The sequence below is a fragment of the Giraffa tippelskirchi genome, chromosome 7, assembly GCF_054371585.1.
Source record: "Giraffa tippelskirchi isolate mGirTip1 chromosome 7, T2T-mGirTip1v1.2.pri, whole genome shotgun sequence".
NCBI lineage: Eukaryota > Metazoa > Chordata > Mammalia > Artiodactyla > Giraffidae > Giraffa > Giraffa tippelskirchi.
In genome coordinates, this window is record NC_137281.1 from 161,640,631 (window position 1) to 161,666,440 (window position 25,810).

Here is a 25,810-nt window from a genome sequence, read left to right on the forward strand (position 1 = left end):
GGTTGGATTATGTTTCTGTATTCAGATAAGCATTGACATTTAAACCTTTATTTTAAAGTATAAATATAGTTGTTATTTTGGGGAGTTGGGGAAAAATATTGCAAATATCTAAACTCCTCAAAATTAGGCCTTAATTGGCAAACTAAAAATGATTATATAATTTTTAAACTTTGTGTTTAAAATAGGGAAAATTATGGCTAACCACGTTGCTGGAGTTAAATTCTTAGACATTTATTAAGTGAGGAGAGTGACAGTACGTATTTGCAGGATTTGCTCAGTTTAGAAATGATTTTTTGTTTTAGAGTTCATTTAATATTTCTTAATATTTGCATTATTATGCAGTAAACTCTGTCTCTTCAAGCATTCTAGCAGATCATAGATTACCTTTAGACAGGAATGCTACCTTAGAGGTTTCTGGTTTGGTTGGGAAGGTTGAACCAAAGTTTTTCTCAACCTTAGTATTTTAGAGTCTTAGGAAGAAAATGAGAAAAGGGCATCCATAGGCATTTAAAAAAATATGAAATGTAGTTAACCTATAAACAGAATTAAAATGTTTAGTTTTATTAGTTATGATTATAACTTAAAATAATTTTTACTTTTAATTAGCAAACATTTTGAAAATTAAAGATAAATTCTGATGTTTATTTAGTCAGATTCTTTGGATCCTGCTGGTTGAAACCATCTTTCCAAAAAATACTTTGTTAGTATTTTTAGAGATACTACCAAATGTTAACAATTTTTGACCTAATGAATTCCCTTCTAAGAAATTAAGAATCAGGTATTTGGACTGAAATTTGTATATAAAGTTATTACATTTGAAGTGATATTAGGGAGTAATTATGAACAGTTTAATTTTCTGACAGGTCAGTGGCCATATAAATTGTAGAACGTTTATCTGAATGTTGGAATATTATGTGGCCATTAAAAATTATGTTCTCAGCTTTTTCAGAGAATATTACTAGGGAGTTAACAGAATAAAATGGAGTAGGAAATGGCAACCCACTCCAGTATTCTTGCCTGGAAAATTCCATGGACAGAGGAGCCTGGTGGGCTGCAAATCCATGGGGTTGCAAAGAGTTGTACATTACTGAGCGACTGAGCAATAGTATAAAATGGGAAGAAACAGGTCAGATCATAACTGTAGTATAACTCTAACTATTGATTAAAATATTCATATATGTTGAAACAATCACTAATACATAACCACATTTCAGTCATTTCTGGACTGAGGAATTATGTGAGTTCTTTTCGTATTTTTGTGCTTCTAAAGACTTCTAACAACATATGTATTAGATAAAAAATATGTCCACTTGAAACAGAATTTTTTAAACTTGTAAGGGATCAAGAGTGAATTTTGTCTTTCATACACTAAATAGTTATCCATTCCTCTCCTTGGATTGTTGTAAGCCTGGCATATAATACATATTCACAACTTCCCCCCCCCCCAAGTTTGGGTCATTTTTTTCCTGTTTCTTGGCATGTCTCATAATTTTTTGTTGAAAACCAGCCCCTTAGATAACATATAGCCACTCTAGATTCAGAATTTTTTCCCGAAAGGTTGGTTGTTTTGTAATTCCCATAGGCAAAATCTGTGGGATATGCCTTCCTGCAGGATATAGCTACCGATGACTTTGCTTAGTTTGTTGTTGGTGGTATTTTGTTTTGTTTTTTTAATTTTTGTTTTAATTTTGAAGCTTGGATTCCTAGGGCACACCCTGGTGTCTGCATTGCCTTGTGGTAAGCTAATGACTGAACAAATATCATGCCTAAACTTCTTGTGCAGTAATGCTTTTGTCTCTGCCTGTGGATTCGTGTGGGATGCACATTCAAAGCTCAGGCCTTTTGCAGGTCTTTTCCAGCTCTTTATGTCCCACTGGTTCATTGTGTGTCTCCTGTGTTCTTACACAGCCGCAGAGCTGGCCAGGAGTGTGTGGGCGCTTGTGCCTCTGTAGTCACTGCTGGGCGTGTCTGCTGCCTCCACCAGGAACATTGTCCCAACAGCCCCAGAGCTGGAGGATGGGGAAGTCTCGGCCCCCCTAGTTCTGCCACAGAAGTGACCACTTACAGCAGAATTGTCGCTTACACCGGTGATAGCACCGGAATGTGGTCTTTGTCCAGCTGCTCTCAGTCATGTGAGCCTTTTTTTACGGTAACCTCAAAGCTACCAGCCCTCTCAGCCTGCCAGACTTTGGGTGCTTGCAGATGGGTGTAGAACGGAGCAGCCCCAAACGAGAATGACACAGGCTTTCAATGTTTCGTTTTGTTTTCAGACACTTCAGTGTTTTTATTGATAGTTGAGTGTTTTTTAAAGTACTCTCAGATTGTTGTGTGCCTTTGGTTGATTTCCATAGTGCTGATATGGTATGAACAGTATGCTATGATATGAACAGTATGAAAAGGCAAAAAGATAGGGCACCGAAAGATGAACTCCCCAGGTCTACTACTGTGGGCAAGAATCCCTTAGAAGGAATGGAGTAGCCATCATAGTCAACAAAAGAGTCTGAAATGCAGTACTTGGATGCAATCTCAAAAACTACAGAATGATCTCTGTTCGTTTCTAAGGCAAACCATTCAATATCACAGGAATCCAAGTCTATGCCCCGATCAGTAATGCTGAAGAAGCTGAAGTTGAACGGTTCTATGAAGACCTACAAGACCTTCTAGAAAAGAACACCCAAAAAAGATGTCCTTTTCATTATAGGGGACTGGAATGCAAAAGTAGGAAGTCAAGAAACACCCAGAGTAACAGGGAAATTTGGCCTTGAAGTACAGAATGAAGCAGGGCAAAGGCTAATAGAGTTTTGCCAAGAGAAGGCACTGGTCATAGCAAATACCCTCAAGCAACAACGCAAGAGAAGATTCTACAAATGGACATCACCAGATGGTCAGCACCGAAATCAGATTGATTCTATTCTTTGCAACCAAAGATGGAGAAGCTCTATACAGTCAGCAAACACAAGACTGGGAGCTGGCTGTGGCTCACGTCTGCTGCTGCTGCTGCTGCTAAGTCGTTTCAGTCGTGTCCGACCCTGTGCGACCCCATAGATGGCAGCCCACCAGGCTCCGCTGTCCCTGGGATTCTCCAGGCAAGAACACTGGAGTGGGTTGCCATTGCCTTCTCCGGTGGCTCAGATCATGAACTCCTTCATGCCAAATTCAGACTTTAATTGAAGAAAGTAGGGAAAACCACTAGACCACTCAGGTATGACCTGAATCAAATCCCTTATGATTAGACAGTGGAAGTGAGAAATAGATTTAAGGGACTAGATCTGATAGACAAGGTGCCTGATGAAATATGGACAGAGGTTTGTGACATTGTACAGGAGACACGGATCAAGGCCATCCCCAAGAAAAAGAAATGCAAAAAACCCAAATGGCTGTCTGAGGAGGCCTTACAGATAGCTGTGAAAAGAAAAGAAGTGAAAAGCAAAAGAGAAAAGGAAGAATACGCTCATTTGAATGCAGAGTTCCGAAGAATAGCAAGGAGAGATAAGAAAGCCTTCCTCGGTGATCAGTGCAAAGAAATAGAGGCAAACAATAGAATGAGAAAGACCAGAGATCTCTTCAAGAAAATTAGAGATACCAAGGGAACATTTCATGCAAAGATGGGCTCGATAAAGGACAGAAATGGTATGGACCTAACAGAAGCAGAAGATATTAAGAAGAGGTGGCAAGAATACACAGAAGACCTATACAAAAAAGATCTTCACGACCCAGATAATCACAATGGTGTGATCACTCACCTAGAGCCAGACATCCTGGAATGTGAAGTCAAGTGGGTCTTAGGAAGCACTGCTACGAATAAAGCTAGTGGAGGTGATGGAATTCCAGTTGAGCTATTTGAAATCCTGGAAGATGATGCTGTGAAAGTGCTGCACTCAATATGCCAGCAAATTTGGAAAAGCCAGCAGTGGCCACAGGACTGGAAAAGGTCAGTTTTCATTCCCATCCCTAAGAAAGGCAATACCAAAAATGCTCAAACTACCGCACAATTGCACTCATCTCACATGCTAGTAAAGTAATGCTCAAAATTCTCCAAGCCAGGCTTCAACAATACGTGAACTGTGAACTTCCAGATGTTGAAGCTGGTTTTCAAAAAGGCAGAGGAACCAGAGATCAAATTGCCAACATCCGCTGGATCATCGAAAAAGCAAGAGAGTTCCAGAAAAACATCTATTTCTGCTTTATTGACTATGCCAAAGCCTTTGACTGTGTGGATCACAATAAACTGTGGAAGATTCTGAAAGAGATGGGAATACCAGACCACCTGACCTGCCTCTTGAGAAATCTGTATGCAAGTCCGGAAGTGACAGTTAGAACTGGACATGGAACAACAGACTGGTTCCAAATAGAAAGAGGAGTCCGTCAAGGCTGTATATTGTCACCCTGCTTATTTAACTTATATGCAGAGTACATCATGAGAAACGCTGGGCTGGAGGAAGCACAAGCTGGAATCAAGATTGCCAGGAGAAATATCAATAACCTCAGATATGCAGATGATACCACCCTTATGGCAGAAAGTGAAGAAGAACTAAAGAGCCTCTTGATGAAAGTGAAAGAGGAGAGTGAAAAAGTTGGCTTAAAGCTCAACATTCAGAAAACTAAGATCATGGCATCCGGTCCCATCACTTCATGGCAAATAGATGAGAGAACAGTGGAAACAGTGACAGACATTATTTTGGGGGCTCCAGAATCACCGGAGATGGTGACTACAGCCATGAAATTAAAAGACGCTTACTTCTTGGAAGGAAAGTTATGACCAACCTAGACAGCGTATTAAAAAGCAGAGACATTACTTTGCCAACAAAGGCCCTTCTAGTCAAGGCTATGGTTTTTCCAGTAGTCATGTATGGATGTGAGAGTTGGACTATAAAGAAAGGTGAGCGCCAAAGAATTGATGCTTTTGAACTGTGGTGTTGGAGAAGACTCTTGAGAGTCCCTAGGACTGCAAGGAGATCCAACCAGTCCATCCTAAAGGAGATAAGTCCTGAGTGTTCATTGGAAGGACTAATGTTGAAGCTGAAACTCCAATACTTTGTCCACCTGATGTGAAGAGCTGACTCATTGGAAAAGACCCTGATGCTGGGAAAGATTGAGGGCAGGAGGAGAAGGGGACGACAGAGGATGAGATGGCTGGATGGCATCACCGACTCGATGGACATGAGTTTGAGTAACCTCTGGGAGTTGGTGTTGGACAGGGAACCCTGGCATGCTGTGGTCCATGGGGTTGCAAAGAGTCTGACACGACTGAGCAACTGAACTGAACTGATATGGTGGGTTTTGTCATTTGTCCAATTGTATTGTTGTTTTTTGAGGACAGGATTTGTTGACATCTTAACTTGGCCATAATCAGAATTTGAGGAACTTTATTTTAACTTTCTCTGTCTTGCATCCCTGTTGTTTTGTTCCATACCATGTCTTGGTTCTCAAAAACCTAGCAGATGACAGACTTGGACTTCGAAATCAAAATATTAGTTAAATTAATCTCACAGCAGTCTCAGAGTTGCAATACGAATACTGGAAGATTTGAAGATAATATGTATGATTACCGAAGCACTATATGCTTTTTTTTTTTGTTTTCTTTGCAGTGCTCTCCCCACTCTTCCCTTTGTTTCTTTCTTTCTTTTTTGGCTGTGCTGGGTGGCATGTGGGATCTTAGCTTCCCTACCAGGGAACAAATCAGTGCCCCTTGCAATGGAAGTGTGGAGTCCTAACCACCAGGGAAGTCTCTCCCTCACTTTTAAATGGTTGAGTGAATCTACATTTACGTTGTCAGAGAATATAGCTATTACGTGCTCGATAACTGAGTAGCTCTATGTTTTATGTTTGACAGTCACCATTGGTTCTAAAGGAATACCTGTAGTCAGTTTGGTTTTCTGAAGTGCTCGTTTAAGTTTTTCAAGAAGGAGTCCCTGAGCACAGTATTCCCAGAATTCTTACATATTGGTAATAGTTTGTCCATAGCCATTATTTTTGCTGGATATAAAATCTTTGGTTTGTATGTTCTTCCCTTGATTATTTTATTTTAAATATATTATTCCATTTTTCATCTGGCTTGAAGCATTGCTATTGAAAAATTGAGAATAGTCTGATTTTCTGTTATAAAGTCACCTAAATGCACGTCTGCCGGAGAAGGCAATGGCACCCCACTCCAGTACTCTTGCCTGGAAAATCCCATGGACAGAGGAGCCTGGTAGGCTGCAGTCCATGGGGTCGCTAAGAGTCGGATACGACTGAGCGACTTAACTTTCACTTTTCACTTTCATGCACTGGAGAAGGAAATGGCAACCCACTCCAGTATCCTTGCCTGGAGAATCCCAGGGACGGTGGAGCCTGGTGGGCTGCCGTCTATGGGGTCGCACAGAGTCGCACACGACTGACGTGACTCAGCAGCAATGCACGTCTGCAGACTCCTGCCCGTGGACTGACCGCTTGTAGCGCTGTCTGTCAGCCGTGCATGCGGCTGTGCCCGTTCGCGCACGCGCTGTCTCGGATTGTGCGGTGCCGCAGAAGATACCGAACCCAGTGAGCATGGTGGCGGGTATTGGTGTCTGAGTTTCATTCTCATTGGATGATTCTGGATTTAAGATAGGTTCATTCATAGATATGTTTGAAAATATTAAAAAAAAGTTTTAAATCAAATACAAACAACTTTCTTTGTGAAAAATTCCCCTATGCATTTGCTATATGGAATTTTCCTGTTCTAAGGAGTGTTGTGCTGAAGGACAAAGAAATTAAAACAAATTTATACGCTGTAAATAGAGTTTTTAAGTAATACATGCCTTGAGTAAATCCCTTGAGAAGTTCACATTTACTCTTTAGGAAAAAAGGCAACATTTATTTGGGGGTGACAAGTTAAAAACTGAGCACCATTTGGTGATGAAAAACAAATGGTTATTTGGAAAGATGTTCTAGTACTCTGATGGTGAAGGCTTTGAGTTTGGTTTTATGATTGAAATAGATTTTGTGTGTGCTCGTGTGTGTACTTTCTGTATTTTAAAAAAGGGAGGCATCCTAACTCTTTTTCTGTGGACATTGTGTTGGATTATTAAAGACATCACTTCTTCAGCTTCCTAATTGGTCTATAAGACCATACTCTTTGCCAAGAATTTCTGTGCCTTTAGGAGTTTAGCATGCCTAATGGGTCAGACCTTTCTGGGACTGCACTCACTGCTGTGACTAGTTGTATGTCCTCTGTGCTTTATAGCCTTTTCTAAATCCATTTTCATTTTGAGCGTCAAGATGAATGTATTCATTATACAGGGGAAAAAATAGTTAAGTGGCTATAGTTTAGTGATGATTGAAGTAGGATTAGAAGTAACATCTCTTAATTCTTAGTATGGTAGTTTTCATTCTAGTCGTAGTCGTCTCTTTAACAGATTCTAATTCAGGGAATATTCTCAACTACTGAGTCTTGGGACAATTTTGCCAGTCATTAATTTTCTCATCAATAAAATGAGCGAGTTCAGATTGATGCCCTCATGTTTTCTTTCTGATATGAGTTTTTTTCCTTAATATGTATATTTTACTGAGGTGTAGTAGATTGACAGTGTATCAGGTGCACAGCTAGGTAATTCAGTTATACATATACATATATATTATTTTTGAAATTATTTTCCATTATAGGTTATTATAAGATTCATCCTCTAGACACACACTCTCTAATATGATAGCCACTAGGCACAGGTGGCTATTTAAAATTAAATTAATAAAAATTCAGTGAAATTAAAAATTCGGTTCCTCAGTCAACACTAGTTACATGTTAAGCGCTCGGTTTTCACCCGGGTCTAATGGCTGCCGTATGGGACAGTGCAGATACAGAGTATTTCCATCATTGCAGAAAGTTCTGTTGGATAATGCTGTGCCTGGATATTTTCAGTTTGGTTTTGATGCTGAAACAGTGGTAGCCATCTGAAAATCACTGAAAGAGGCTAGGAATTGCAAATGCAAATGGAGATCACCTGAGGTTTTGAAGGGTTGGCTTACCTGATGGCTCAGTTGGTAAAGAATCCACCTGCAATGCAGGAGACCCTGCTTCAATTCCTGGGTCAGGAAGATCTGCTGGAGAAGGGATAGGCTACCCACTCCAGTATTCTTGGGCTTCCCTTGTGGCTCAGCTGGTAAAGAATCTGCCTGCAATGCAGGAGACCTGGGTTCGATCTCTGGGTTGGGAAGATCCCCTGGAGAAGGGAACAGCTACCCACTCCAGTATCCTGGCCTGGAGAATTCCATGGACTGTATAGTCCATGGGGTCGCAAAGAGTCGGACTCGACTGAGCGGCTTGCACTTCACTTCACAGGATGCTGACTGTAATTCCCTGTGCTATACAATAAACCTTTGTTGCTTGTTGCATATCTGTTTTTTTAAATTAGAAATTTAGCATTCTATTCATACTAAGTCAAACAAGTGGAATCAAAATGTCATAAAGTGTTTAGTTAGGCAAAAATTCATAAGTTTCTAAAATACATATGTTGTATATATTATTTATATACATCTATACAAAGTTTTCTACTATGCTTGATAAAGGTTGAGAAAGAAAAAAAGAGATGGAGAAATTGGAAAACATAAACTAAGTGAAATGGGAACACTGAATATGAAATAGAGAAAGTGAAACAAACTAGATAAAAGTAAAAGATCATATAGTCCAGTTGTTTTTAAACATGACTGCTCATTAGAAACATATCTGGAGCTCTGGAGAAAAAAAAATCGATACTTGTACATTTGTATTTTTCAAAAAATGTCAAGATAATTCTGATATGCATCTGGATTTTAAAAAGTGATTACAGGTGTTTCTATTAAATCATAGTTCTGGGTGATATAGACTTCTATCATTTTTCTGTTGACCAATCATGATGCAGTAGTATTGAGTGAGTAATAGTTACATAATCACAATAGTAAAAGATATTTGCCAGTTTTCACAAGCAACAGCCTGACAGAAAATAGAAGATAATTACAATTGCAAGCCATAGTGGGAAGATGATTAACAATATAAAATAATTATGAACAGTGGGGGGTCAAGCAGAGTGACGTGGTAAGTGGAAGTGCATGTATGCACATGTTTTCATCTGCCCAGCCAGCCCCTGTCTTTTGGTTGGTTCATTTGATCCTATTACCGTTTTCTTAATTGTTTGGGTTTATTTTCTGTAGGTAGGTCTTTTCCTTCCCTTGTTTCCTGTCTAGAGAAGTTCCTTTAGCATTTGCTGTAAAGGTGGTTTGGTGGTGCTGAATTCTCTTAGCTTTTGCGTGACTGGAAAGCTTTTGATTTCTCCATCAACTCTGAGTGGGAGTGTTGCTGGGTAGAGTATTCTTGGCTGTAGGTTCTTCCCTTTCATCACTTTAAATGTATCATGCCATTCCCTTCTGGCTTGTAGAGTTTCTGTTGAGAAACCAGCTGATAGCCCGATGGGAGTTCCCTCCTATGTTATTTGTCGTTTTTCCCTTGTTGCTTTTGTCAGTTTGGTTGCTATGCGTCTTGGTGTGTCCCTTCTTGGGTTTATCCTGCCTGGGACTCGCTGTGCTTCCTGAACTTGGTTGACTATTTCCTTTCCCATGTTCAGGAAGTTTTTGGCTATTATCTCTTCAGATGTTTTCTCAGGTCCTTTCTCTCTCTTCTCCTTCTAGGACCCCTGTAATATGAATGTTGGGTTTAATGTTGTTCCAGTGCTCTTGCCTGGAGAGTCCCAGAGCCTGGTGGGCTGCCCTCTGTGGGGTCGCACAGAGTCGGGCACGACTGAAGCGACTTAGCAGCAGCAGCAGAAGTCTGTTAGGCTGTCTTCACTTCTTTTCATTCTTTTTCCTATATTATGTCTTGTGACAGCGATTTCCATGATTCTGTCCTGCAGGTCATTTATCCGTTCTTCTGCCTGAGCTATTCTGTTCCTTCTAGTGTACTATTCATCTCTGTTCTTTAGTTCTTGCAAGTCTTTGGTAAATATTTCTTGCATCTTCTCCATTCTTGCGTCTTCTCCATTGTTTTCCCAAGATCCTGGATCATCTTCACTATCATTATTCTGAATTCTTTTTCTGGAAAGTTGCATATCTCCACTTCATTTAGTTGTTTTTCTGGAGTTTATCTTGTCCCTTCATCTGGAACATAACTTGCTGCTTTTTCATCCTGATTAATTTTCGATAATGTGGTTTCTGTTTGAGCCACTGTGGGACTGTGGTTCTTGCTGCTTCTTCTAATGGAAGAAGCTAAGAGGCTTGTGTGTGCTTCCTGAGGGCAGGAACTGGTGGTGGAAAAACTGGGTCTTGCTCTGGTGGTCAGGGCCTTTCTCAGTGAAGCTTTAACCTGGTTGTCTGCTGATGGGCGGGGGTTCTCTCCCTCCGTGGTAGTTGGTTGGCCCTGTGTTCTGCAGGCTCTATGATAGGGTTAATGGTGACTTCCAAGAGGGTTTGTGCCCTCCAAGACTGCAGTTTCTGTTTCCTGTAGTCCTGTGGAAGTCCTATAAACAAATCCCACTGACCTTCAAGGTCAGATTCCCTGGGGATTCCCCGTCCCTTTGTTGGATCCCCAGGCTGGGAGGCCTGACGTGGGGTTCAGAACCTTTACAACAGTAGGAGAACTTCTTTGGTATTATTGTTCTTCAGTTTGTGGGTCACCCAGCTGGTGGGCATAGGGTTGGATTTTATTGTGACTGTGCCCCGCCCACCGTCGCACTGTGGCTTCTTTGTCTTTGGACGTGGGGTGTCTTTTTCTGGTGGGTTCCAGTGTCCTCCTGTCGATGCTTGTTCAGCGGCTAGTTGCGGTTTTGGTGCTCTCGCAGAAGTGAGCACCATCCTACTCCAGCAGCTCGAGCCAAATGAGTTTGGTTTTTAAGGGTCGTTATGTGTGGTGAGATCAAGGCCTGCGAAATGATTGACTCGTTCTTGTCACACTTGTGTACTTGTTGATGATTAGAATTGTGTTTTTGGAGCTAATTCATTCAATGACTTAAGGGTTTTTTCCACTGCATTGTGATCTCCAGAGGGTGAAAACCTCTCTCTCGTTTCACCAGGTACTTACTTACCCAATAAATACTTGTTGAATGAATGAATGATTAAATGAATGATAATGTCAGCATGGTTGGAGGCAATATAGTATTCTGAAAGGAACATGCACACTCTATTAGATCACAGGGTATAATATTTCAGAAGTTGTGGGAAGGTTATTTGGAAGAATGTAATAAAATTCAAAGCACTATGCCTTTCAATTAAAAAGTTAGTTTCTTGGGAATTCTCTGGTGGTCTAGAGATTAGGACTCTGCACTGTCATTGCTGAGGGCCTGGTTTTGAGCCCCTTCAGGGAAACTAAGATTCCACAAACCTATGTAAACTGGGCACATATGGGTACGCTAGGTTTAATTTTAATAACCTGTATTATTTTTCTTTTATAGTTTTACATGTGGCACCCATAAAAGATGAGGCTGAGAACACGGAAAGCTTCTCAGCAATCACATCAAATCCAAACACAACGTACTGCCAGAGCAAAGAGGAAATACTCAGAAGTCGATGACAGCCTGCCTTCAGGAGGAGAAAAACCACCGAAGAATGAAACCGGCTTGTTGTCTTCAATTAAAAAATTCATTAAAGGAAGCACACCCAAAGTAATGGTTTTACCTGTTAATTATGTCATTAAAATGAAACCTAGATTGTTTTCTTTAAGCATATAAAGATGAGAAATCTAATATTGCTAGAGCCCTATTTAAGGAAGTATGTCTACATTTTGGTATTGAGTATTTATGTGTAAAATGTTTAATGGTCGGTCAAGAAAACAGTATTCTACTTGACTGATCCAGTTAGCCTTCTGTTTTTTCAGCTTAGTAATGGGAAGCAAAAGAAATTTTTTCTTAGTCATTTACTTGAGTTATTTCTTTTGTTTTTTTTTTTTTTCATTTCAAACATAAGTTAAAGTTTCTTGTTAATATTGATACATTGTCTAATTAGGGAGATGATTTATGTCTCTGAATTCTAACACTTGTACAATGAAAATGCTTTATTCATTGAAGGGAGAACAAAGTTAATAAAGACACAAGGGCAATTCCCTGGAAGCCCATGGTGCAGCCTTGGCACCTCCACTGCCATGGGCCTGGACTCAGTTTCCGGTCAGGGAACTAAGATCCTAGTGGCCATGTGGCAAAAGAAAGAAAGAAAGAAAAACCTCTTGCTTATGCCTTAATCAGGAGGCATAAGCTCTAGATTCATACTTCATACTCTGGACCAACTTGAATTCTGAGGAAAGTCATTGTCCCCTCTTAGCCTCAAGAAGACAGTAAAATGGGACTAATACTAACTACCTTGTCTGCCTCAGAGTTGTCTTCAGATTAGATGGCAAACAGGTGGAAAAGCAGTTTGAGAAGTTTTAATGCAGTCTGTAAATAATAGTGTTATTATTCATTGTATGTTGATTTTATTATCAGTATTGACAACAGTTGTGTTCTTCGGATTATTGTATATGATAAGTTTCTTATAGTGTAAATTTGTCACTTTGGTAAGTAGAAAAGTAAAATGTTATTTTTTCATAATGATAGATTTCTTTTGCTAATTTTAAGTATAATCTTTAAAAGTTTCATTGAGTTAATTTACATAAGCACAAGTACAAGTGAAGTTAGTCAGTCGTGTCCGACTCTCTGGGACCCCATGGACTGTAGCCTCCCAGGGTGCTCTGTCCATGCGATTCTCCAGGCAAGGGTACGGGAGTGGGTCGCCATTTCCTTCTCCAGGGGATCTTCCCGACCCAGGGATCAAACCCCGGTCTCCCGCATTGCAGGCAGACGCTTTACCCTCTGAGCCACCAGGAAAGCCCCAATTTACATAGGCCTATAAGTATTCTAGTATTATTGTATAAAAAAGATAAAATTCCTTCCAGAACCAAGCATTCCTGAATCTTTCTGTTTTTGTTGGGTTGTCATTAGCCCTATTGATGAGAACATCGCTGTGTCAAGTCCGTTCTCCGAACAGCTCTGAACATGGCACCATTCTTCCTCGTCTTGAAGATGCGCCGCCCTGTACTGTGCCCAGGTGTTCTCCTCCTCCTTGCGCTGGTGCAGGCGCTCAGTCCCTGTCCTGGCTGAACAGTTCTAGTGTTCGTCCCATGGCATTATATGGTAATAGGTTAGCATCTTGGTCAGCTTTTTCTCGGTTACCTTGTTCCTGAAAGGTAACAACCAGAGATGGAAATAGGTTTGGGGTTTTTTTTTTCCTGTGTCTTCTGAGTTCTGTTCATGTTATTCATGCTTTCTTTTTTTTTTTTTTTTTCATTTAGTAGTTTTAGTTCTTTGTTGGTCAGCCGATTTTTGCCCATGTCAGTTAAAACACTCAGGGTTGTCAGTTATTTTGTTTAAGCCAAAAACTAAAATTTTGTTATTAATGCCTATCCATTAGTGGATGGGGCCAATAAAAACCTGCTTGCAAGCTAATATCTTATTCATTAATTAATATTTTTGAGCAAGGTTTTCACTGCAGCTACAAATTCATTTAATTCACCCCAGATTCCATTATTATATTCGGTAAGATTATTGTGATAATTAGTATTGAAAGCCTCACTGAAATCAGAGTATCCTGTTTCTTTTCCCGTCTACTATCCTTTTGTTAGAAGTAAATTAAAAGGTTTTTTTGTCATTTATTACTCCTGATGAGGTTATGCTGTTGTGTTGTTTAGTTGCTAGGTTGTGTGAGCTCTTTGCAACCCCATGGACTGTAGCCCGCCAGACTCCTCTGTCCGTGGGATTTCCCGGGCAAGAATACTGGACTGGGTTGCTATTTCCTTCTCCATGGGATCATCCTGACCTAGGGATCGAACCTGCATCTCTTGCATTGGCAGGCCGATTTTTTACCAGTGAGCCACCTGGGAAGCTTATACTGGCTTTTAATTGTTAATTCTTTCTTATCTAAATTGTTATTAAACCATCTTCTTAATAATGCATTATTCTTCTTAGTAATATGTCTTACTATGTATTTATGTTAATAGTAAACTAATACACACCTCTTAAATGAACAATATATGTTTATTAAATTATCTAAGTATTCTAATGACTTTTATATCAAGTTAGGGCTAGAATACAGATTAAAACTTATTAGCAAAATGTTAATAAAAATGGATCAGTGATACTAAACTGGCAAGAATACCAGCAGCCGTTCAAACTAGAAGTTCAGTTCAGTTCAGTCATGTCCAACTCTTTACGACCCCATGGACCACAGCACGCCAGGCCTCCCTGTCCATCACCAACTCCCAGAGTTTACCCAGACTCATGTCCATCGAGTCAGTGATGCCATCCAACCATCTCATCCTCTGTTGTCCCCTTCTCCTCCTGCCCTCATTCTCTCCCAGCATCAGAGTCTTTTCCAATGAGTCAGCTCTTCGCAGGAGGTGGCCAAAGTATTGGAGTTTCAGCTTCAACATCAGTCCTTCCAATGAACACCCAGGCCTGATCTCCTTTAGGATGGACTGATTGGATCTTCTTGCAGTCCAAGGGACTCTCAAGAGTCTTCTCCAACACCACAGTTCAAAAGCATCAATTCTTCTGCGCTCAGCTTACTTTATAGTCCCAATTCTCACATCCATACATGACCACTGGAAAAACCATAGCCTTGACTAGACAAACCTTTGTTGGCAAAGTAATGTCTCTGCTTTTCAATATGCTGTCTAGGTTGGTCATAACTTTCCTTCCAAGGAGTAAGCGTCTTTTAATTTCATGGCTGTAGTCACCATCTGCAGTGATTTTGGAGCCCCCCAAAGTAAAGTCAGCCACTGTTTCCACTGTTTCCCCATCTGTTTGCCGTGAAGTGGTGGGACTGGATGCCATGATCTTAGTTTTCTGAATGTTGAGCTTTAAGCCAACTTTTTCACTCTAAAGAGGCTCTTCAGTTCTTTGCTTTCTGCCATGAGGGTGGTGTCATCTGGATATCTGAGGTTATTGATATTTCTCCCAGCAATCTTGATTCCAATTTGTGCTTCCTCCAGCCCAGCGTTGCTCATGATGTACTCTGCATATAAGCTAAATAAGCAGGGTGACAATATACAGCTTTGATGTCCTCCTTTTCCTATTTGGAACCAGTCTGTTGTTCCATGTCCAGTTCTCACTGTTGCTTCAAACTGGAAATCGTGATAGTAAAGAAGAGCAGAAAACGTGGTTGAGATACAGAGACCACATTTCGAGTCATCAGACACCTGAGAAGGGAGACAGCTCAAGAGAGAAAGCAAAGCCTGTCTGCGAAGTTCAGGTTTAACCGTGTAATTTTAAAAGTTCAGAAGAAGAGAAAGAAAAGGAACCAAAGAAACCGGTGGCTGCATAAGAAACTTTCTAACCAACTTGGATTTAAAAAGGACCCTTGTAGAAATAAGAGAAGTAGTCTATCACCCAGTCAGAACAACTGAAGACAGAGGATGATATTCATCAAAAAATACTAGGGAAAAGGTTTTTCCTAGACAGAATAAGCTTCAAACTTTGAGCTGATGATAGAATATAAATAAATGACCAAGTCAGTATCATAGAAAGACTCAATTCTTTCTTACTTTCATCAAGAAAATTTTCAATCTTTACACAAGGTAGGTGATGCTGTAAAGATACCATCTAACTACTTTGAGATAGAATCAGTACCTGGGTTAAATCCCAGCACTGTCCCTTGTTGGAAGGGCAGTAGTGCATAGCAGTCAGGGATGTAGGCTCTGAGACCAGCGTATATCCGTTTCAGGTCCAGTGTTGCTACTTAAAGCTGTGTAACCCTGCACAAGTTATTTAACTTTCCTGTGCCTCAGTTTCCTCACCTGTAATATAGAGATGCTAGTAACAACTTCTTACGGTTTGAAAGCTTAAGCATTTTTAAGAACATATCAGCTTAAAGCACTGAGAATAACACAGGGCGCATAGTAGTGCTCGGTAACTGCTGATTGACTGCTGTATTTGTTTTTTATTTTTTTATCTTGGACAAACTATTATAATCATTATTGTTATAATTAACATTGTAAGTAATCTAAATTCACTGAGCCTGAGTTTTTTTTTTAATCTATAAAATACCAAATGATGGTTATAAAGTACCTGATACTCAATAAACACTAGCTGCCAACCCCTATCCAAATTTTGAAGAGGACAACACTGCTGTATTTAAGATACTGAGATAAAAGATAGCGTTTTAAATACTATTTTAGATCCCTTATACTTACATGTCAATTTTAGAATTAGCTTGTTTGTTTCTTCAAAGAAAACCTACTGGGTTATAATACTGTATCACATGTATATATCATTTGGTGAGACTGGACATCTTAACTGTATTGAGGCTGCCAGTTCATGATCATTACATATCTTGGTGTTAATATAAGTGTTTTTAATTTTTTCCCGCTGATGTAAAGGTGTCACACATACTACATTAGTTCTGTTCTTAGGTATTTGATGTTTTATGGTGCTGTTTTAAATGATATAATACATTTAAAGTTTTTGCTTTCTGTTTGTTGCTAATATATGTAAATATAATTAATTTTTCTGTGTTGACTGGTGTACTATGTGAAATTACTAGGTTTACTTAATTATCCTAGTCTGTAAGATTTCATAGGGTTTTATACATACATAATCATATCATATACCAACCAGATATGATTTCCTTTTCTGATTTCTAGACCTTGTATTTCTTTTTCTTCATTATTGCATTGGTTAGGACCTCTAGTACATTTAGTCAAAGTGGTAAAAGCAAACATTTGTCTTGTTACTGATCTTAGGGGAAGAGAGTTTGTTTACATTAGGTATGCTGCTGCTGCTAAGTCCCTTCAGTCGTGTCCGACTCTGTGCGACCCCATAGACGGCAGTCCACCAGGCTCCGCCGTCCCTGGGATTCTCCAGGCAAGAATACTGGAGTGGGTTGCCATTTCCTTCTCCAGTGCATGAAAGGGAAAAGTGAAAGTGAAGTCGCTCAGTTGTGTCCGACCCTTAGCGACCCCATGGACTGCAGCCTACCAGGCTCCTCCATCCATGGGATTTTCCAGGCAAGAGTACTGGAGTGGGGTGCCATTGCCTTCTCTGATGTTAGCTAAATGTCTGCCATAGTTATCTTTTGTCAGTTTGAGGAAGTTCCCTTCTGTTCCTAGTTTGCTGTAAGATTTTATTATGTTGGATTTTATCGAAGACTTTTCTGCATCTAATGAGATGCTCTTCAGATTTCCTCTTTCCATGTGCAGTGGAACAGATGTTTTTTGAGCTGAGCATTAAGCGTGTGCGGCCGGGCGTGATTCGCTGCCGTGTTTTGTTGGTGTTGCTCTTAAAGATTGTTTGTAACTGTGTCTGTGAGGGTTCGGTCTGTAGTTTTGGTCTGTAACACTTTTGAGGTTTGGGATCGGAGGTGTGCTGATACCATGAAGCAAGGACTGTTCCTCTGCTTCTTTGTTTCTAAAAGAGCTCGTTTTGACGAAGTGTTATCTCAACCTTGAACTATTAGTAGAATTCAGTGGTGAATTCTGGAGAGGGATTTTTGGAATGTGACTGGGATTTCTTTGTGGGATAACTTTTTACTATAAATTTGATTTCTTTAATACATATGAACTTCTTTAGCTTTTCTATTTCCGTTTCAATTTTGGTCATAGGTGTTTTCCAAGGAGTTTGTTCATTGAAGTTGTCAAGTTATTAAGTAAAGTCTTTGCAGTATTTCTCTACTAACCTGATAATCTCTGTAGGATCTATAATAATGTTCTTCTTTTCATTCCTGATGTGAATAATTGATTTTATCAGTTTTATTACTTTTTCAAAGAACCAACATCTGTCTTTGTACATTTTCTCTTTTCTTTCCACTGTTTGATTTCTACTTGTTATTTTTAATCTCTTCTACTTTCTGTTTGGTTTACTCTTACTTTCCCAGCTTATACAAGCGAGAACTTAGATTAGGAATTGGTGAACTTTTTCTGTAAATACTTCAGATAAGTAATATTTAAGTCTGCAGACTATCTTGTCTGAAATTGCAGTTACTGCGCGAATCTTCCATTGTAGATAATGCATAAATGAATGAGCATGACTTTGGTTGCTGATATTTGATTTTCATGTAATTTTCATGAGTCATAAAATGGTATCATTCGTTTGATTCCCACCTCCCCCTACCACCATATTAAAATATAAAAACTTTTGGCTTGCTGGTCATACAAAAACAATGTGTTAGACTTGATGTTTGTACTGTAGTTTCCCAGCCCCTTGCTTAGGTCAGTAATACTGCACTTCAGTTTTTTTCTAATTCAAATATTTAAAGCTATGTGTTTCAAAGTACTGCTTCCCCATACATTCTGACTGTATTTTTATTACCTTTTGGCCCATGGATTATTTAGAAATGTGTTATTTAATTGCCAGATCAGATGTTTGGGCATTTATTAGATATCTTTTAATTGCTTATTTCTGATTTAATATTATTGTGATCCAAGAACATATACTCTGTATGACTTCACTTCTTTGGTGTCTTTGATATTTTTTAACATATAGACTATTTTGGTAAATGCCCCATGTGTTTGAAAGAAATATGCATTCTGGAATTGATTAGAACAGTTTTATAAATATCAGTCAATCAGATAGTTTGATAATATTCAAATATTCTATGTCTTCTTTTAAATCTCCATCTCTTAATTATAAACTCATCTACCTTCAGTTCTGTCAGTTTTTGCTGCACGTGTTTTGAAGCTCTCTTGTTAGGGGTGTACACGTTTGTGATTGTTGGGTGTAAGTTATTACCACTGTGAAACGTCTCTCATCTTTGGTGATACTGGTTGCCTTGAGATTTCCTTGGCCTGATATTGATAAAACCACACAGCTTTCTTTCTTACCATTTGCATGATACACCTTTTCCCACTGTATGTATTTGTATTTAAATTGGCTTGTTTAGTCTATTTACATTTAATGTAGTTATTAATATGGTTCAGTTTAAAGTTTCCCATCTTGTAGTTTATTCTGTATTTATCCCGTTTGTTATTTTTTACTCTGTTTCATCTTGCCTTCTTTTTGATGAACTAGTTATCTTTAGAATTCCACTTTATCTCCTACGTTGACTTTTTAAAAATTAATTTTATGGGGTATAATGAAACACGGTAAGACACACTGATTTAAATTATATGTTTTCATGAATTTTAACAGAATTATACACCCATGACCAAAAAGTATCCTTGGAGTATTGCAGACCATGTCACAGCATCATCCCAGACAACCATTGATCTTCTATCATTATAGATTGTACAAATCTTCTTTAGTTACCTATGCACATAACATGTCTTGCTTCCTTCACTGAACATGAAGTGTTTGGATTCATCTGTGTTACTGCATGTATCTGATTTATCCCCTCCCTCTCCCGTGCCCCAGATAGTATCCTGCTGGATGAGCGTACCACATACCACAGGGCTTCCCAGGTGGTGCTAGTGGTAAAGACCCTGCCTGCTAATGCAGCAGACGTAAGTGACGCGAGAGCAATCCCTGGGTTGGGAAGATCCCCTGGAGGAAGGCGTGGTAACCCGCTCCAGTGTTCTTGCCTAGAGAATCCCATGGACAGAGGAGCCTGGCCAGCTGCCGTTCATAGGATCACAAAGAGTCAAACACAACTGAAGTGACTTGGCACACACCACATGCCATAATTTGTTATCCACTTGAGTTATTTCTGGGTTTTGGCTATTGTGAATGAAGTTGCTATGAATATTTCTGTCTTGAAGCTATGTGTGGATATTTGTTCAAGTTAAACCTGGGTGAATAACTAAGATTGATATTGTTGGATTATATGATAGATACATACAATGTAGCATTATTGAGATATGATTCACATGGCCTAAAACTCACCCATTTAAGGTATAGATTCAGTAGCCTTTAATATATGCACAGAGTTATGCAGTCATTAACATAGTTAATTTTAAACCATTTATATCCTCCCCTAAAGAAGCTCTGTACCCTTTGGCTGCCACTTGTCAGCTCTTCCTTCCAGCTCAAATTTTCTCCCCATTTGTTGGGAGTGAATTTTTACAGTTTGTCTTGTGAATTCATTGGTAGTCCCTCTTGAGCAAGTGGTTCTGAAACTTTTTCAACTTAGGATCCTTTATCATCTTATAAATCATTGGAAACCGTAAAGAACTGTTTGTTTATGGAGGTAAAGTAAAAGTAAAGTCTCTCAGTCGTGTCCGACTCTTTGCAGCCCCATGGACTGTAGCCTACCGGTTCCTCTGTCCATGGGATTTTCCAGGCAAGAGTACTGAACTGGGTTGCCATTTCCTTCTCCAGAGGATCTTCCCAACCCAGGGATCGAACCCAGGTCTCCAGCATTGCAGACAGATGCTTTACTGCCCGAGCCACCAGGGAGGTACTTATGGGGGTAATATCTATCAATATATCTCAGTAGAAACTAACTGAGGAATTTTGAAAATATCAAAATTCTAATTCTAAACCCATTGCGTGTTGGTACAGTTAATATTTTAACTATTTTCTAAAGACAGGAAATTAGTGGGAAACAGGACATGATTTACAGTTTTATAAACCTCTTTTTCTTTTAATATTGTTTCTCTTTTTAAATTTATTTTTGGCTGTGCTGCCTCTTCATTGCTGTGCAGGGGCTTTCTCTGCTTGCGACAAGCGGGGACTGCCCTCGAGTTGTGTGCGGGCTTCTCGTTGCAGGGGCTTCTCGTGTTGAGGAGCACAAGCTCTGGGCTCGAGGGCTTTAGTAGCTGCAGCTGCGGGCTCTGGGGCTCGGGCTCATCAGCTGTGGCGCTTTGCAGCCAGGGATCTAACCCGAGTCCCTTGTGTTGCAAGGCAGATTTCTTAACCACTGGGCCACCAAGGAAGCCCTATAAACCTCTTTAATGGTTGCTTCACAGAACGTAGTTTTTGGTTGTCATTGACACACAAAAAGAAAATTATACATGTATTTAGAAAAGGGAAGGGTCTTTTAATATGCTTTTTAGATAATTGCAGATTTTATACCAAAACTTGACAAATGGTGTGATATCTTACATTCTTGTTCCAACATTGACTGTGAAAGTACTACAATGATCTTTTTGTTGGTCTGTCTTGCACTTGGAATGAATCTTTGTACCTACATATGAGTTTCTAACATCATGCACTGTTTTCTTGGTTGGTAAAATAATGGTTTGCTTTATTATGTAAATCTTCCACATATGTATCCACATTGACATATTTCATTATTTATTTAATGTTTAGAAATCGCATTTCTGAACAACCCCACTGATCTCAACAGAACAATATTGGGAAACTCTTGAGTCTTACAATGCCTTGTCCAAGTTTCTAAAATTCCAGTTTTTACCTGAATGCTCAAATTTTATTGTTGGCAACAAAATGTATTAGTTTTTCTTGAGTTGCTTTGTTCATTTTTCAGAAAATAATCTACTTCAAGTAAAGATAGTTTTCTATCAAAAAAAGTGATCTACACTTGATCTTAGTTAAAAGGCTGAGAAGCTATCAAAAAAGTGATCTAGTTCAGCTTACAACTCAACAGTCAGATGCTTTTCCTCAAGACAGTTGTGGAAGTACAGTATGTAGCAGAAGCATTTTGTGTGTACTTCCCATCTTGTCATATAGAATTTAACACATATTTAAGGATTGAGATTTAATTAATTTTATAGCTTCATCAAGGACATTCTTTAGTATAGCTGACCTTTTTTTCCCCATGCAAGTGCATGGCTATGACAAATACGGTAACTTTGGGTGTCCATGTTTTGATTTGTGCTAAGGTGGCAGTAATCATAAACCTTTTTTTTTTTTGCGTAGTCATCACAGACGTTGACACAAGTTATCCCAGGATAAACTGAGATGCAGAAAAATAATTCAGTTGTGTTTGTTACCACGCATTCATGGTGAAGAAGATCGTTGATAATTAGTTGATACTAGTGTCAGATAAGTGCAAGTCCCACACCGGTGTTAACTCACTTTCTGTTTTCACAGTTGAGTCTTTCAGTGATTCACTCTACCGCTAGAAAGTGGACACGTCTGTTTCTTTCTTAACTGCCTGCTAGTCTGTCTGTGTTTGAATGCACTGGGTCTTTGTTGCTGTGCACAGGCTTTCTCTAGTTGTGGTGGGAGGGGCTGGTCTGTTGTGGCTCTTGGGCTTCACATTGTGGCGGCTCCTCTGATTGTGGAGCTCAGGCTCTGGAGCTCAGTAGTTGTGGCAGAGGAGCTTAGTTGCTCCACGGCACGTGGGATCTTCCCGGATCAGGTATCAAACCTGTTTCCTGCGTTGGCAGGTGGACTCTTAATCACTGGACCACTAGGAAAGTCTCTACTTGTTTCTTTTACTGACTTCTATTGAGTAGGTTTTCAGCACTACCTACTGTGTAAGAGTTTATAAGTTTATATGTACCCTTTTTCAACCAAAGCAGTATAACAAACTTACTTTCTGAGACACCTCATTGGGTTCTGTAATTTAAGTTTGAAAAGCTATAACTATTTTGGCTTTTAAAGATCTCATTATGTATGTTTAAAATACTGAGTTTCTTTTTTTAAAAGTGAATGATTGTTCTCAAACGACAGTGCAACTGAATTGGCACTATAATTCTATTTGAATATGTTCTGTTCCATAAGACAATTTTGCAGCCAAAGGGACACTCAGTTCAGTTCAGTTCAGTCGCTCAGTCGTGTCCGACTCTTTGTGACCCCATAAACCGCAGCACGCCAGGCCTCCCTGTCTATCACCATCTCCCAGAGTTTACCCAAACCCATGTCCATTGAGTTGGTGATGCCATCCAACCATCTCATCCTCTGTCGTCCCCTTCTCCTCCTGCTCTCAATCTTTCTGAGCATCAGGGTCTTTACCAGTGAGTCAGCTCTTCGCATCAGGTGGTCCACGTATTGGAGTTTCAGCTTCAACATCACTCCTTCCAATGAACACCCAGGACTGATCTCCTTTAGGATGGACTGGTTGGATCTACTTGCAGTCCAAGGGACTCTCAAGAGTCTTCTCCAACACCACGGTTCAAAAGCATCAATTCTTCGGTGCTCAGCTTTCTTTATAGTCCCAACTCTCACATCCATACATAACCACTGGAAAAACCACAGCCTTGGCTAGACGGACCTTTGTTGGCAAAGTAATGTCTCTGCTTTTCAATATGCTATCTAGGTTGGCCATAACTTTCCTTCCAAAGAGTAAAGCGTCTTTTAATTTCATGGCTGCAACCACCATCTGCAGTGATTTTGGAGCCCAGAAAAATAAAGTCAGCTGCTGTTTCCCTGTCTATTTGCCATAAAGTGATGGGACCAGATACTATGATCTTAGTTTTCTGAATGTTGAGCTTTAAGACAACTTTTTCACTCTCCTCTTTCACTTTCATCAAGAGGCTCTTTAGTTCTTCTTCACTTTCTGCCATAAGGGTGGTGTCATCTGCATATCTGAGGTTATTGATATTTCTCCCGGCAATCTTGATTCCAGCTTGTGTTTTTTCCAGCCCAGCGTTTCTCATGATGTACTCTGCATATAAGTTAAATAAGCAGGGTGACAATATACAGCCTTGACGTACTCCTTTTCCTGTTTGGAACCAGTCTGTTGATCCCTGTCTAGTTCTAACTGTTAACTTTATCTTATTTTCATTTGTAATTTTTAGTTGCATTCAGTTTCCTTGGAGTACATTTCCCCCTTTCATGACTTAACAGAATTCTATGTCAGTTTCATCACTAGGCGTAGTGGATTGAAATCACAGATCACCCAGCTCCCTTTTTCAATCCAATAATCCATTCTTAATTATAAATTATAAATTTTCTTTTATTTAAAGAATTACTAAATTATAAAATAACTGTAGAGTAAATTTTAAAGACCAAATTTAATAATATTGCAAAGCAAAACAACAGGAGTACTTTTCTTGTGTTTGCGTACGTATGTAGAGAGAGTAGAAACTCGGAGATGTCAGAATACTTGATTGGATTATGATGAGGCTGCAGAGATTGTAGCAGGTGTCCGTGTTGAAGACAGCTAGAAAGAACATATTAGAACTGTTGAACACAAAGATCTTTTGAATTTACTCATGTTTGCCTTAGTGGTATCCATTCCTTATTGCAGATTTAGAATCCCACCTGGTATTATTTCTTTTATGCCTAGATAACTTCATTTGTTATTTCTTACCAGCTAAAAATGAATTCTGTCAGCTTTTCTTAGAATGTCTTTAAAGTTAACAATTTTTAAAGTTCATACATCTCTTACCAGTTTTTCCTGTAGTGTATATGCTCCGAGCCTGTAGCCATTACTCGCTATCTCTAACCCTTGCTCCTCTTATACAGGTTCTGTGTGTGTTCAGTGTGTTTAATGCTTTCCCCAGTCCTCTAGTTGTTGTCTATAGTCAGTGTTTGGTAGATGCCACATGAAGCTGACAAAGAAACAATATTCTGAGTTCTGTGCTTTAGAACCAGTTTTACTGCACATGATGTCCTTGTCTCACAGTTTCTCGAGTTTTAAAAGTGTTCTTCCATTTTCTTCCAGCATTAAATGCATTGCTTTCAAAGTTTGATGATAGTCTAATTTTCCCTTTTTAAACAAACATTTTTCCTTGTTCTCCAAAGGATTTTTTTCTTTAAATTCTGTTAAGTTTGGGATCTGTCTTGTTATTTTTCTGGGTTGATAGTTGTAGTTCAGCAGTATACTCTCAGAGTTCCCTGGCAGTCCAGTAGGTAGGTTAGGACTCTGAGCTTTCCCTGTCGAAAGCCCTGGATTCAGCCCCTGGTGGGGGAACTTTTAAGACTGTGAAGCCAAGTCGCACAGACCAAAGAAAAACAAGAAGAAGGCCCGTGCGCTCTTGGAGTCTATAATTTCAGATGTTTTATTTGAGGAAAACTTTGTGACACTCATTCAGTCACCATGTTCTTGGCTTCAGTTTCCTACTCAGGGACTGCTGTTTTCTGTCGGTTGGATCTTCCTTAGTATTTGTTACATTTTGATGTCTTAAACTCCCCTCCGCCCAATTTTACCTTCTAATTCTCGTAAAGGCACATAATCTATCCTATTTACTAACTTTTATGACTCATTGGAAAAGACCCTAATGCTGGGTAGGATTGGGAGCGGGAGGAGAAGGGGACGACAGAGGATGAGATGGTTGGATGGCATCACTGACTCGATGGACATGGGTTTGGGTAGACTCCGGGAGTTGGTGATGGACAGAGAGGCCTGGTGTGCTGCAGTCCATGGGGTCGCTAAGAGTCAGACACGACTGAGCGACTTCACTTTCACGTTTCCTTTTCATGCACTGGAGAAGGAAATGGCAACCCACTCCAGTGTTCTTGCCTGGAGAGTCCCAGGGACGGGGGAGCCTGGTGGGCTGCTGTCTGTGGGGGTCGCACAGAGTCGGACACTACTGAAGCGACTTAGCAGCAGCAGCAGCAGCAGCAGGTGGCTCAGTGGTAAAGAATCTGCTTGCAAATGCAGGAGACACAGGTTGGATCCCTGGGTTGGGAAGGTCCCTGGAGAAGGAAATGGCAACCCACTGCAGTAGTCTTGCCTGGGAAATCTCATGGACAGAGGAGTCTGGCGGCTACAGTCCACAGAGTTGCAGAAGAGAAGGATGGACTTAGCTACTAACCAACAACATTTTATTACAATAATTTTGTGTGGAATTTGAGATCTGTGCTTGCTTTTCTCTCATTCTTACATGAGTTTTTCTAAATTTTTAGAAGATTGTATGGTTCAGGTTATCTTTTCTAATCAATTTTGTTGTTTTTGATTAGTATTAGAAAATACAGTGATTGCCTTTTGAGTTTTGCTATATGTTTTAGATGGGAAACAGTGGAAACACTGACTTTATTTTTCTGGGCTCCAAAATCACTGCAGATGGTGGTTGCAGCCATGAAATTAAAAGACGCTTTACTCCTTGGAAGGAAAATTATGACCAACCTAGACAGCATAT

At 39.7% G+C, this 25,810-nt stretch overlaps 1 protein-coding gene across 15 annotated transcripts in view; it reads left to right on the forward strand.

Moving 5' to 3' along the window:
- Nucleotides 1-25,810, forward strand: part of CTDSPL2 (CTD small phosphatase like 2) — a 78,466-nt gene that overhangs the window by 14,626 nt on the left and 38,030 nt on the right. For all 15 annotated transcript variants that reach the window (XR_014059773.1, XM_081510903.1, XM_081510905.1 and 12 more), the window contains one exon: nucleotides 11,376-11,585. Coding sequence is in view for 14 of the 15 variants with exons in the window: in XM_081510903.1 (XP_081367029.1) it covers nucleotides 11,400-11,585 (186 nt within the window). In the remaining variant the exon portion in view is untranslated. The remainder of the gene's footprint in view (nucleotides 1-11,375; nucleotides 11,586-25,810) is intronic.